Raw genomic sequence first — 11,946 nt, forward strand, 5'->3', positions numbered from 1 at the left:
AGAATAGAATAGAATAGAATAGAATAGAATAGAATAGAACATTTTCAAGAGGTTTCTCAGCCCTTCCATTCCAAAGCACTCTTTCCTGGGAAAGGCTGCCTGCGGTAGGGTGTGGAATGTTTCCATCTGTACATCTTGAAGCACCCCAGTTCCAGGGGAGCAGTAAAGCTCAGGTACCATAGAAGAAAAGGTTGAAGGGCCATCTGCATGAAGTCTTATCATCAATGAGACCACAGGTGTACAGGCCACTGTTTGACTTTATTAAGCTCAAAGGAGAGAAGTAGTAAAAGCATGGTTTTTAGATTCAAGATTCTGGTGTTGATAGTTTGCAGTGAGTAGGACATGGTGGTTTGTCCCAGAAATGGGAAACAGACGAGTCAGTTACTGTACATGTTCAGTATCTGTTTCTGAGCCTAAGCTAAATTCACATGTCACCTCTCAACACAAACTCCATTACCTCCAACACTCTTGCTTTTCTTAGAAAGTTTGTGCTGGTGACCAAAAGTAACTTTTATCCAATTTATCTTAATACTGATGTCAATGCTTTTAAGAAAGTGCTGTTCTCTTTCAAAATTGACTAAATTATGATGACTCCCCATCAGAATTTGGCTGGAGCTGATATTTGCTTGCTCCTGATTTTTCTTCTCATGAGACTAAGCTCCGGCTCTGTATGAAGGATTTAAACTCATAGGCAAGAATAATCAAATTGAACATTTGTACCAACTTAAAAACTCTTTAGTAGCATGTCATCTCTCTCCAGTGTGCATCACAACCATGTGTCCATGGTGGCAACTGTATCCAGAAACCCATTCAGATTAATTTTTTTTTTTTTTTTGCAGAGGCTAAATGAGCAGCCAAGGCAGGGAAATCATGAACTCCTTATGCTGTTCTTGGAATCAAAGTTTCTGCATCATCGAGTAATGTCTCAGGTGTAAAAAGAAGGCATGTGAATGGTTTTGATTGATGACTAAATTTTTCTGAGCTGCTGCAATAAAATAGATTTTTATTCAAGTATGCTATTTAGCTCTTAGATAGTTCTGCAGCTGAACAATATTGCAAAGAGCTGAACAGTATTGAACTGGAGTGGAGTGTGTGTTTCTTTGCCTCTGTGGCAACTTGGACTGATGCAGTGAGTTTTATGAATTTCAGTGATTCCCAAACATCATGCCGCAAATTTCAGTGAAAGAATGAAATCCACTAGAAAAGAATGAAATCCACTAGGAAAAAATGAATCTTGACTACAGCTGAGAGAATAAGACCCTCCACGAAAGTTAAGGGGAGCATGGAAGAGTGAATGATGTGATGGGCTCTGTGAATGAGGCAGGGTGGGAATAGGCTGAGACAAGAAAACTCGAGATATGCTGGAGGGTCAGGAAAAGACTGGAGAGTCTTCACAGGAGTAAAGCATGAGCCCTAAGCCTGGGGAGAAGAGACAGTTCTGACTGGAAGCGTGAGAGGGTTTTCCAGGGGCAGGTTTCGGTGCCTGTGCGGGATCAGGACTCACCCCCGCCCGTTCCGGTGACGATGTGATAATAGGGCTCATTGCACCGATATGAGATCACTGACTGGTACTCATTGTTTGCAGAATCGTTAATGTAGCTGATCACACCATTGGTCAGGTTTTTAGGGCTGCCACAGTTCACAACTGTAACAAAGAAAGAAAAGGAAGACATGAATCAAAGAGAGACTGACTGCAAGTCTAGGCATTGGGGCCATGATGAGAAGAACCAGGGGACAAAGAGAGGTTGTTCCAAAACAGATCCCAGATCAGGATCTTTTGCTTTAAATGTTGCAACATCATAGCAATTTTTTAGTGATATTTTAAGAATTTTTGTAAGGGGGGAAAAACACTTGAATTTTCCAAATAGAAAAATGTGCATCACTGGTGGACCTACACAGGTCCTTCCAGTCAGCACATCCATGAGGCTATGGCATGGACAAAGTGAGTCAGAGAGGCTGAATTTCTCACATTCCTGGAGGAGGAAAGCCACAGCAGGGGATCTTATTCCCCTTCTCAGATCACTCACTTTCACATCGGGGCATGGGTTTGTGCCACGTTCCATCAGCCTGGCAGACAGCTGTGAAGGACAGCAGCTTTTGGTCACCCTACATGGGAGAGGAAAACAGAGCCTTTAATTCTTTCCCCACATCAATATATTATTCCACGTGCCTATCTTGTCACTGCTGTCCAGAATTTGCCCCTCTGCAGTCTGTTCCAGTTGCTGTCTCCTCCTGCCTTCCCTCTATTCTGTATTTGCCACAGGCTACACAATCACCATAGCAGGCCAAGACACCTGCAGCCAGCAACTCTAAACCATGATGAGTCAGAAGTGTTACCCAGCCCTGGCAATAGGATGGAAAGGGAGGCAGGTAACGTCTTCTGCTTTCATCTTCTGGTTTCATGTCATTCCAAAGAGATGTTCTTGTTCACCAACTTTTCCTGGGATCTTTGTCTTTGGTCTTCTACTAGGGCTTCATGAAAGAGTAACTGCATAAGGAAGAGAGCTAGGAAAAGAGAAACCACTGAAAGAAACTGAGAGAAGCAAAGATGAAACAGAAATTACAAGAGGTTGCCATGAGTGAAATCTCCAAAGGAAGTTTAACTGAAAGTTGAAAGGCACAAACTGAAGACAAAACAGAATATGGCTGAAGGGAGTGGAGAAGAGATCTCACCTCCATCAGGTTGTACCCAGTCTTGCAGCTGACAACAAAATAGTCCTGAAATCGATACACAGGCTGCAGGTCTCTGATGATGGTAAACTGGTCCCGTGGGACAGGCTGCGGGCACCGTATCTCTGTCAAAGAGGGGGACATGTTAAACTGGGATTAGCAAACAGGGTCAGCAGGCTGTAGTAGCCTCAGGGGGAGAAATCTCTTACTCTCTGAGGTGTAGTGGATCTTCCAGCCACGGCTGAACCCTGAGTCATCGGTAAGGAAGAGTATGTCCACCTCGTTGCTGTTGGTTTCAATGATGCCAGGTGCTTCCCTGCCACAGAATTCACCAATCTCTCTCCCTTGTGCTTGGATCTGATGAGGAAAACATGTATCACAGGCACACGGAAACACACACGCCTCTCTGCCCCAGTGTGTCTGACCCACCTTTGCTGATGCCTGCACTGACAGATCAGAACAACAGACTGACCTACCACAAGCTCTGCTTCTCCCTTATCTGGGGATCAGAGTCATCAACCCCTGATATTAAATCAAAGGGAAATTAAACTGGAAGAAGGATGTTGGTTGGTTTTTTTCTTCAATCACAGGGGCCTATGACCCAGAGCCTCTGACCTCAGAACAGTGACAATTAAATGCACTGAGGGAGAGGCAGGGGCTCAGTGCTTTGTGCTGGGACTGTCTGCTTGTACTGATTCTGTATTTCTCATCTGAACAGTGGTGTCCCCACGATTCCTGTCCAGGTCTGGAGGAGAGTTTGCTAATCTCAGTACCTTGAGCTGGTCATAAGGACAGTGGACTTGCTGGTGATCATCAATATCAAAGGGTTCCAAGAACCTGAGGGAGATGGACAGGCCCTTCTGCAGACGGATGCTGTAGTTACACCGGAGGTACTCGGGGTAGGGCTGGGGGTACTCGGGGCTGCTCAGGTACCCAGCTGCCTCTGTGAACAACTCACTGCTGCACTCCACTGGTGAGGAGGGAGAAAGGAGAGGTTACATCGTGGGGCTGTGCCTCCTGCACCCCCGTCATCTGCTTCCTAAGTCACTTTTCCCACCTTTCCTGCATGAAGGGCTCCCTCTCTGGAACCCTCTGATCTTTTAAAATTTCCCTTTACCTTTGCAGGAGTGGTGGTCACTCTGAAGCTGGTAGCCAATCCGGCAAGAACAGAAGTAGCCACCCACATAGTTGTGACAGAAGTGCTGGCACTGAGGCCTTTCATCATTCTTGGCATTGTTAGGCTCACATTCATCCAGATCTGAAGGCACAAGAAGGGAGGGTCAAAGGGAGAAAAGTGTTAAACCTCCCTGCTCTACACTGAGAGTACTTGGAGATTCATATCCTTGCCTAAAGCTTCTCTTTATTTGCCTATCAAGGAGGAAAATTGGTTGTAGCCACATAGACTTTTCTTCCTGCATGCCGAGCAAATTTCCTACTCACCCACAGCTCTGTAATAAGCCAGGAAGCCCCTGTAGGGAATCACTGTGCCATTGTCTTCATTGGAGAAATCAGAGTGAAATTCCAGGTGCATCTTGTTCCCCTTAGATACAAACTCCTTTCCTCCCGGATGGTTGCCTCTGGTAGACCCAAGCCGGCCACAGTATCGGCCCAAGTCCTTCTTGTCTGCTTTGATCTGTCAAAGTTGAGGTGAAATCAGTGTGGTCTCATAAGATCCAGTCTGCTCCACGCACTGATATTACCCAACCATGAGCTGTCAGTGCTTGCTCCTCCCATTTCTATCTTTAACTCCTTCCCTTTCCTTCCTGGATGGTGGATGAAGAGCCATGGCACGTGGTGGCCACTGGTTGCCATCCCCAGGCACCCCTTGGCCCGGGTGTCTGTGCACGTACCTTAACATAGTCATAGAAGCAGGACTCAGATGGCTCCAGGTCAAAGTATTTGAAGGTCAGCTTCACCACATAGCCTTTTGGAACCCGGATATCCCAGCTGCTGATGTTGTTGTTGGGATATGGCTTGGGATAACTAGGTGATCTGATCTCCCCAAAAAGGGGATAACCTCTCTGGACTGGACTGGAACTGATCACTCCAAAAAAGAGGAAGGCCCATGGGAGACAGGGAACACGCCTGTGAACACAACAAATAAACGATGACATTGCACAAAACTAGGTCATTCAAAATCAGGGGAGACTTCACAACTGACTTGTGCACTGTCTAAAGGAATGCAAACACAGGAAGCCTAGTTGCAGGACCAGCTCCTGGCTTGGATCACTCAGGAACAAAAAGGGCAGCTGAAATGAAGACACCAGCACTGCCAAGGTTCCAGCAAGCCATTGTAGTAGCCTCGAGAGAGAAATTCAACAACCCAGGAAGCAGTGTGAAGGTGCATGGGTGGATTCCCTGAGTAAGGTCTGCATGTTCCAGAAGTTGTAGGGCTGATTCTTATAGAACCAGGAGAAGTTTGGTCCCCATTGACCCTGGGCCGGCAGGTTGTTTCGGTTTATCACTAGTTTAGGATCCTTGGCGAGGATCTGGAGATCTCAAGCTCGGTTTGCTGTGGAGCAATCCTGCCAGAGTCTCCTGGGCAGCCCTCTACCCAGTCACTTCTCCATCTCTGTCCTCCAAAAGCTGGCACTCGCGTGTTTTTTCACCCATTCTGCTCATCTCCCCTCTTGCCCTCGGTGTTCCTCCAAAAGAAGCTCACTGCCTAGAGTGAGCCTACAAGCGCAGCAGCGTAGCCCCGTTGTCCTACTCTCCGCCCTGGAAGGGTCTAACCCCCCGCGCTCCCGCAGGGCAGTGCCGGCGCGCCCCCTCCCCAGAGCCCCGACTCACATCTCGGTGCGCTCGCCGTGCCCGTGCAGCCCGGCGGAGCTCGGAGCGGCGGGAGCGGGAGCGGGCGGGACGGGGGGAGGAGGAGGAGGAGGGAGCGAGGCAGGCAGGAGAGGGGAATAGAAAGCCGGACTGCGATCAGCCTGGCACCGGACCAGCTCCCAGCGCCGCCTCTGCTGCCCTCTGCTGCCGAGCGCCCCGATACCGGCCCCGGTCCGCGAGCACGGAGCAGGGGCGCACCGGGGATGCTCGGCCCCGCCACGCAGAGCCGAGCCACCTCCTCTGGCCCAGGAGACAGGAAAACGATTGCCAGAAACCCCTCCGAGGGCTCGGTCTGCAATTCAGAAGCTGTTGCGAGTTTGTTCCCACCGAAAATGTCCTCCTAGGAAGTACCCCCCCCACCCCAGTGCTCCTGGGCTGTTTTCTGGTGTAGAATGGCGAGAAACATTTATAGTCTTCACAAGTTAATTCAACCTTTAGAAAATCAAGCTGTCATAACATATAAATTTTCTCAATTCTGACCTGCTGAAGAGCACTTCTGAGATTTTTGAGAGGCTGGGAACTGGGATCATCTTCGAGAAAAGCAAGAAGCCTCAGGCACTTGAGTTAAAAAGATATTAAGAAAAATGAAAAAGTCTTCAGAATTAAAGGCATTCTGAGAACAAATTCCTTCTCAAGGACCTCTCTTGATGTTTCTTCTGCAAGCATTTTTAGGAGAACCAAGATAGATAGATAAGGTCCTCTGTTTAATGGGGAAATGAGAAAATATGGCAGCTTAAAAACCGCTTTCAGGCTTTTAACAGCATGGTGCCCAAGACATATTTTTGTGTCCCCAACTTTATGACGTTTAAAATTTCTTGACTTTCAGGCTTTGGTGTAAGAGATAAAACACCATTTTAGTATTTTTCCTTAGAACTATGAGTGGCTTCAGAGAGGTTAGGAAGTGTCTTGCATTGAAATCAGAGGAAGTAGCCACAAAAACATGTTGAATGAAGATGAAAATAATGTTAAAAAGAATAAAGAAAGCATCTTTGGGATATTTATGGAAATGTACTAGAGAACCTGGACATCAAACATCTTTGAATTATTTTCTGAAAAAGATCACATAAATGTATAATTAAAGCCACTGTAATAACACCATATGGCCCCGCATATCAGATTTAAGGACATCTCCCGTGTAGTCATTCCCTTCTCCCGTCCCGATAACATCACCTGGGATAACAGGAGAGTATTTCAGCAGGTGAAACAGGAGTGCTTAGCTGGGGACACATCCAGCCCGAGCCCACCTCTAACATACATCCTAGAGACATGCCTGATTTGGACAGCACAGCTCGATCCTCAGTCCTGCTCCAGGGCTCCCACTGGTGGCGTTCCCCTTCAGATGCTCTGTACAATCCCCTTCGAGTCAGGCTGCAGCCAGGAACTACCATGGTACCAGTTTTTCCTTGGAGGGACATATGTGCCTATCTTTGCTTAGGGGCAGAATTCCTGTCGGACCACAGAACATATGTAGGACCACAGAATGCCCAAACTAGCATCTGTTTGCTGCCTGCTGGCATCAGCAGCATTATTAGTGGTCTGGACAATAAATACAGACAATATCAGTGCAAAGTAAAAAAAAAACTGTAGATTTTCAGCATGGTCAAAGACGCCAACATCTTCTCATGGAGCAAGAACTCTGCTTTGAATACAGTGTCTTGCAGGAGGTCATTGGAAAGAAATCTGCTCTACAGACTCAGAAATCATGAAAATATCCTCTGGCATGAGGATCCTCTCGCCCACAGAGAAGAAGGAGCTGGATACTTTATCCTTAAGCCTGGATCAAGGAGGACAGAGCAGTACCTCTGTCTGGCCTCCTACAGCTACACCATCTGCCCTACAGCACAGCAGGGCTGCAGACCCAGGCTCACCTATGAGCACTGACTCATTTTCCCAGGGCACTCTACCTTCAAGCCCCTTGGTATGACTACCCAAAGCAGTCAAAGGTTTATTTTGAGCCTTGTGGGGATGCTGCCATTGGGTACAGCCTTCATGCAATCAGGCCTGTGCTGTCCAGTGGCTCAACACTCTTTCAGACAAGTCATGCTGTTTCTGCAGCTCTGGCTGATAGGGAGAGGATGATCAAGACCAAAAGAAGGTTCAGGACTCTAATAGTGGGTCTTTCCCCTGGTAAGAGATGGTGAGCAGCAGCATCTTGGCAGCCTGTTTCTGTGTCTTCTAAATCAAGGAGTAAAACCAAGTGTAATACCCTGAGGGGCACAAAGTTCTGCAGCACCAGCACCCCTCACCAATATCACACCTCCTCCCACTTGTGTCCTCCAAATATCACAACTTTGCCCTGCTTCACAGTGGCATCCTCACTTCCCCTAGCCTCCTATCTCAGCAATATAGTGCTGTTAGGTAAAGTCACCACCTGATCATGATTATGAAAGAAAAAAACTGAATTATTAATGCTGGTAGTTACAACCTGAAGCCCTAGAATAGGTTGCAGTACTATCCCCTATGATTATCATCAGCTTGGACCACATCAAGTGAGTATGATTCTCATCTATGGGTTCTGGCACTATCAGATTCTTCATGAAGAAGTGAGGCTGTCATGGATATATGATGGCTGGCAATGACTCAGAAGCAATCTACTTGGCCTATCACCTCACAGGCTTACAGGAAAATTATGTGGATGGCTGGCAGGCCAGTGGAAGAGTCTGGCTAATCACCTGAAGACAATAGTGTTTGCTATCCAAGCAGAATGTAGGCTCAGAAGAGTTTGTACCAGCTTGTAGTGCAAGGTCTGGAATGAGCTGATTAATTGTTGGTTACACAGTCTGGATGATACCAGCCTGGACATGGTGAGTTGGGCTTGGTGCTGGGCATCAGAAGCAGCTCAGAGGGCTTTCTCCTGGCATGGAAGAGGGCAAAGAGGGAAACAGTGGAAGGTTCTGTATGGCAGAAGGAGCGATGGGTTGAGGAGGTCTGCACAGAGCAAACTGGATGGCCTGGCTCTGATTGCTCACTGGGTTTGATTGCGGCACTCAAATTGTGCATTGGGGATACTTGTCAGGGTGCTGCTGCCTCATATGTCCTAAGATACAAACATAAAGAGTCAGAGGTTGACACTATAGGCACAGCTGCAGCTCCCCAACCCTTCACTTATCACATGTTCTGAAGTAATGCTTTTTTCGTGGCATTCATCTTTGCAGTTCCCTGAAAAGAAGCTCTTCAGAAAACACTAATTTTAAATGAGCTGCTGGCAGAAAAAAAAATGCATTTTTTTCAGCTTGTAAAGGGCTTACATGTAAAAATTCTGCCAATCTCTTGGCTCTCTCTAGCTGCATGTATTTGTGTAGCCTGCCCTTCAACCTTTTGTTGGGGAGCAACCACAAGCATTTTTCAGAAATAACTGCCTGTGGGCTCGTGCCCATCCAATCAAGCATCCTAATTAAAGAACACCTCTCTTTGTGGCATGGGTCTGGCTTTTCAGGAAATCTCACCTCTTCTGGTTCTCCCCCTTAATCTCTGATTGCAGATAGCTGTGAGCCAGTGGAGTTACAATGGTTGTGAGGAGACCCTGCCAAGAATGCCAGAAGCAACGTTGGAACTGGAGGTGATGGCTGTGGTTTCTTACCCTAGGAAGAGATCCTGACCCTTCCTCACCCATAGGACCTTCTCAGGAACACGGTGAACATGGGGCTGATTACTCCAGCCCTCATGCTTCACACCATCACTTGAGAATCCTGAACTCTGAAGGACAAGTCCTGTTTCCTACCCATCCTACTTGAGGATCCCAAGAAGCTGTGGCTGCCCCATCCCTGGAAGTGCTCAAGGTCAAGTTGGATGAGGCTTTAAAGCAAATTGATCCAAGTGAAATGTCACAGAATCACAGAGTAACTTTAGCTGGAAAAGACCTCCAAAATCATCAAATCCAAGCTTTGACCAATCATCAACCTTTTCAATGAGACCATGGCAGTAAGTGCCACAACCAATCATTTTGTGAACACTTCTGGGGATGGTGACTCCACCATCTCAATTTCAATGCTTGACAGTGCATTTCCTGAAGAAATTCTTCCTGAATTCCATGGTGGAGATTGCTGGGGAGGGGGGCGGGTGGGAAAGGGGAGGCCGAGAACTAGATGATATTTAACATCGTTACGACCCAAATCATTCCACGGTTGTAGGATCCCGGGAAGAATGCAGCAATCTCAGAGGACCAGAGAAAGACGGCAGAGAAGACGGAGCTGCCTGAGCTCCCCTTGCCCACTCGGGCACCGCCTCCCCCATCCCCGGAGGGCACCGCGGGGCGCGGCAGGAGGAGCTGCGGGGCCGGGCAGCCCCCGCCCGCTCCTCCCCGCCCGCTCTTATTCTGAAAGGAGCCTCGGCGCAGCCGGAGCCCAGCGCCCTCCCCGGCCCGTCCCGCTCCCGCCTCCCGCTCCCCGCCGGCCCGGCCCGGCCGTGACCCCCGGCGCTGCTGGGCGGTGGGCGAGCCTCAAGAAAACACGCTGCTACGGGGTGGGGGCGAGGCTCGCTCGGGTCTTGTTTTCTTTTTCTTTATCGCACTGGGGAGGGCGGGTCCCGTCCGGGCATCTCTGCGGGGAGCGCTCACTTCACCTTCTGAAAAACTTGGACGCAGACCTCGTCTTCAGCAGTCATGCGCTGGGAAAAGGGGGAGAAAAGGGGAGTTTAGGTTGGATCTCCTCCTGTCTCTCCCCAGCTCTGCTGGCTGGAGCCTCGCAGGCCACACGCTGAGGAACTGCCGACCCTCCCAAAGCCCCTGCGGGTCTGGCTGCAGGGCAGGGAAGGGACATTGCCTTTGTTCAGCTGTTTAACTTTTGAGTTTAACTTTTAAACCCTGGAGGCGGATGTTTGTGTGAAGCGGTGGCTGCCCCCGCAGAGCCGGGGATGAAGTCTGAGAGAAGGTGGAAGGAAACTGCAGGGCTGGCTCAGAGCCAGCAGCACCCACACTGTGTCCCCCCCACTCGCTGTGATTGGGATTTTGCAAGCTGCACTGGACCCCTCCTCACCAGATGCAGCTGGTCCCCCTCCAGCCAGTGCCTCCAGCCTCGGTTCCTCTTCTCTCCCAGCTGCTCACACACCAGCTGATCCCCCTCCCAGGAGACAGTGGTCTGAAAGGAAGGAGAGGGTTAAACGTGATCCTGAGACAAGTGGATCGGGGTGATACATGTTTCCAGCGATGACACTGGCTCTTCCTCTCCGACACAATTTCAAATGCAGCCCCTGATCTGGTATCTCTCTTGTGGTTCTTTGGGACAGATGGTCTTTGTGGGAGGTGAATGACCCTCTGGCTTCCAAGTGCAACAGCGGAGTTCTGCCAAGTGGGCTGATACTCTATCTTTTCAGGGCTTTGCTCCGGAGGATAATATCCTCTGGATCCCAAAGAACTGGTTTCTGGCTCTTTGCTGCTCATTCTCTTACTCATAGAACCACTTACTCCTGGACCTGCAGGGGCATGCCAGCTCTGGGTTTGGTTTGCACCTGGTTATTGAGTCAAAAGCTGTGCTAGTCCCTGAACTCTTTAGCACACCCCAGCCCCCTGAGAACTGCACAGCTTGCGTTTCTCACCTGGCACTTGCGTCCATCCACGGGTCCCAGGTCTTCCTCAAACTGGACTCCCAGGTCAAAATCCATAACGTAGTCCCGCAGGGAGGTGATGGTGCGGATGATCATGTGATCTCCCGTGTGGATAATCTCTTTGTCCGGCTTCAGTAGGCAGACCAGCTTTCGCAGGACCACGTTGATATCTAGAGGATGAGAGAGAGGGGAGATGTGTGGGCGACCTGGGCCCCTCCTCCAGTAGAACTCCTCCACTCTTTTAGCCAAGGAGCATCAGCTATAGTACCTCCTTTACTACCACAGCGCAAAAGTTATGGTAGGGGACAGAAGGACCAGAGGGTTCCCAATTCCCTTCCTCTTTCCCCTTTACGACTCTTAACTTTTTGGAGACAGAGAACGGAACTAAAGTGGAGGAGGGAGCTTGATGGGGAGGGGAGCGTTACCTAAAGCCCGCAGATAATTGTCCATGTTCTCTTGGGAGACGAAGCGGTAATAGCCGGTGAGGTTGGGCGGCATCCCGGGGCAGAGGGACGCGGCGGACGGCGCGGAGAGAGGAGCGCAGGCAGGCGCGGAGCCGGGACCGAGCTGGCTCGCCGGGCAGGCCGGTGGCTCTCCCGCGGTGCGGGGAGCACTGCGGGGCGGCCCGAGCCCCGCGCCCCCCGCCGCAGTAAGAGTCCCCGCACCGGGGGGCGCGGAAAGGGCCGGGACGGCCCCTGCTCCAGCATCTCCGCCTCGGCTGGGCAGGACGTAGGAACGGCGGGTCACCTCCTCACCCTCCGCCCTCCTCAGAGGCTGCTCGTTCTAAACTCAGCACTTCCAACCAGCGGCAAGGAGCCCTCCCTCTCCAGCCATTCCTCACACCGTGACGCTGGTGGCTGAGAGCTTCGTCGGGGGCTGCCCCGGCCTTCGCTCCCCACGGCGCGG

The 11,946-nt window shown here is 49.9% G+C and overlaps 2 protein-coding genes across 3 annotated transcripts in view; both read right to left on the reverse strand.

The window, feature by feature from the left end:
* Positions 1–11,946, reverse strand: part of C1R (complement C1r) — a 239,921-nt gene that overhangs the window by 1,990 nt on the left and 225,985 nt on the right. The window contains exons 2-10 of one of the 2 annotated variants that reach the window (XM_079298103.1): positions 5,461–5,508; positions 4,521–4,755; positions 4,111–4,303; positions 3,788–3,928; positions 3,444–3,640; positions 2,880–3,027; positions 2,674–2,795; positions 2,028–2,106; positions 1,505–1,645 (exon numbers count right to left, since the gene is read on the reverse strand). In XM_079298103.1, coding sequence (XP_079154229.1) covers positions 1,505–1,645; positions 2,028–2,106; positions 2,674–2,795; positions 2,880–3,027; positions 3,444–3,640; positions 3,788–3,928; positions 4,111–4,303; positions 4,521–4,755; positions 5,461–5,462 — 1,258 coding nt within the window. In that variant the 5' untranslated portion in view covers positions 5,463–5,508. Of the gene's footprint in view, positions 1–1,504; positions 1,646–2,027; positions 2,107–2,673; positions 2,796–2,879; positions 3,028–3,443; positions 3,641–3,787; positions 3,929–4,110; positions 4,304–4,520; positions 4,800–5,460; positions 5,509–11,946 lie in introns of those variants that run through there. The other variant, XM_079298102.1, reaches the window with a different exon arrangement.
* Positions 9,962–11,779, reverse strand: RBP5 (retinol binding protein 5). The gene is made up of 4 exons (XM_079317885.1): positions 11,466–11,779; positions 11,032–11,210; positions 10,473–10,574; positions 9,962–10,104 (listed from the first exon to the last, which is right to left on the reverse strand). The coding sequence occupies exons 1-4, from the start codon at positions 11,536–11,538 to the stop codon at positions 10,051–10,053; spliced, it is 408 nt and encodes a 135-aa protein (XP_079174011.1). The 5' UTR covers positions 11,539–11,779; the 3' UTR covers positions 9,962–10,050.

The sequence above is a fragment of the Erithacus rubecula genome (genome assembly GCF_903797595.1).
Source record: "Erithacus rubecula genome assembly, chromosome: 1".
Lineage (NCBI taxonomy): Eukaryota > Metazoa > Chordata > Aves > Passeriformes > Muscicapidae > Erithacus > Erithacus rubecula.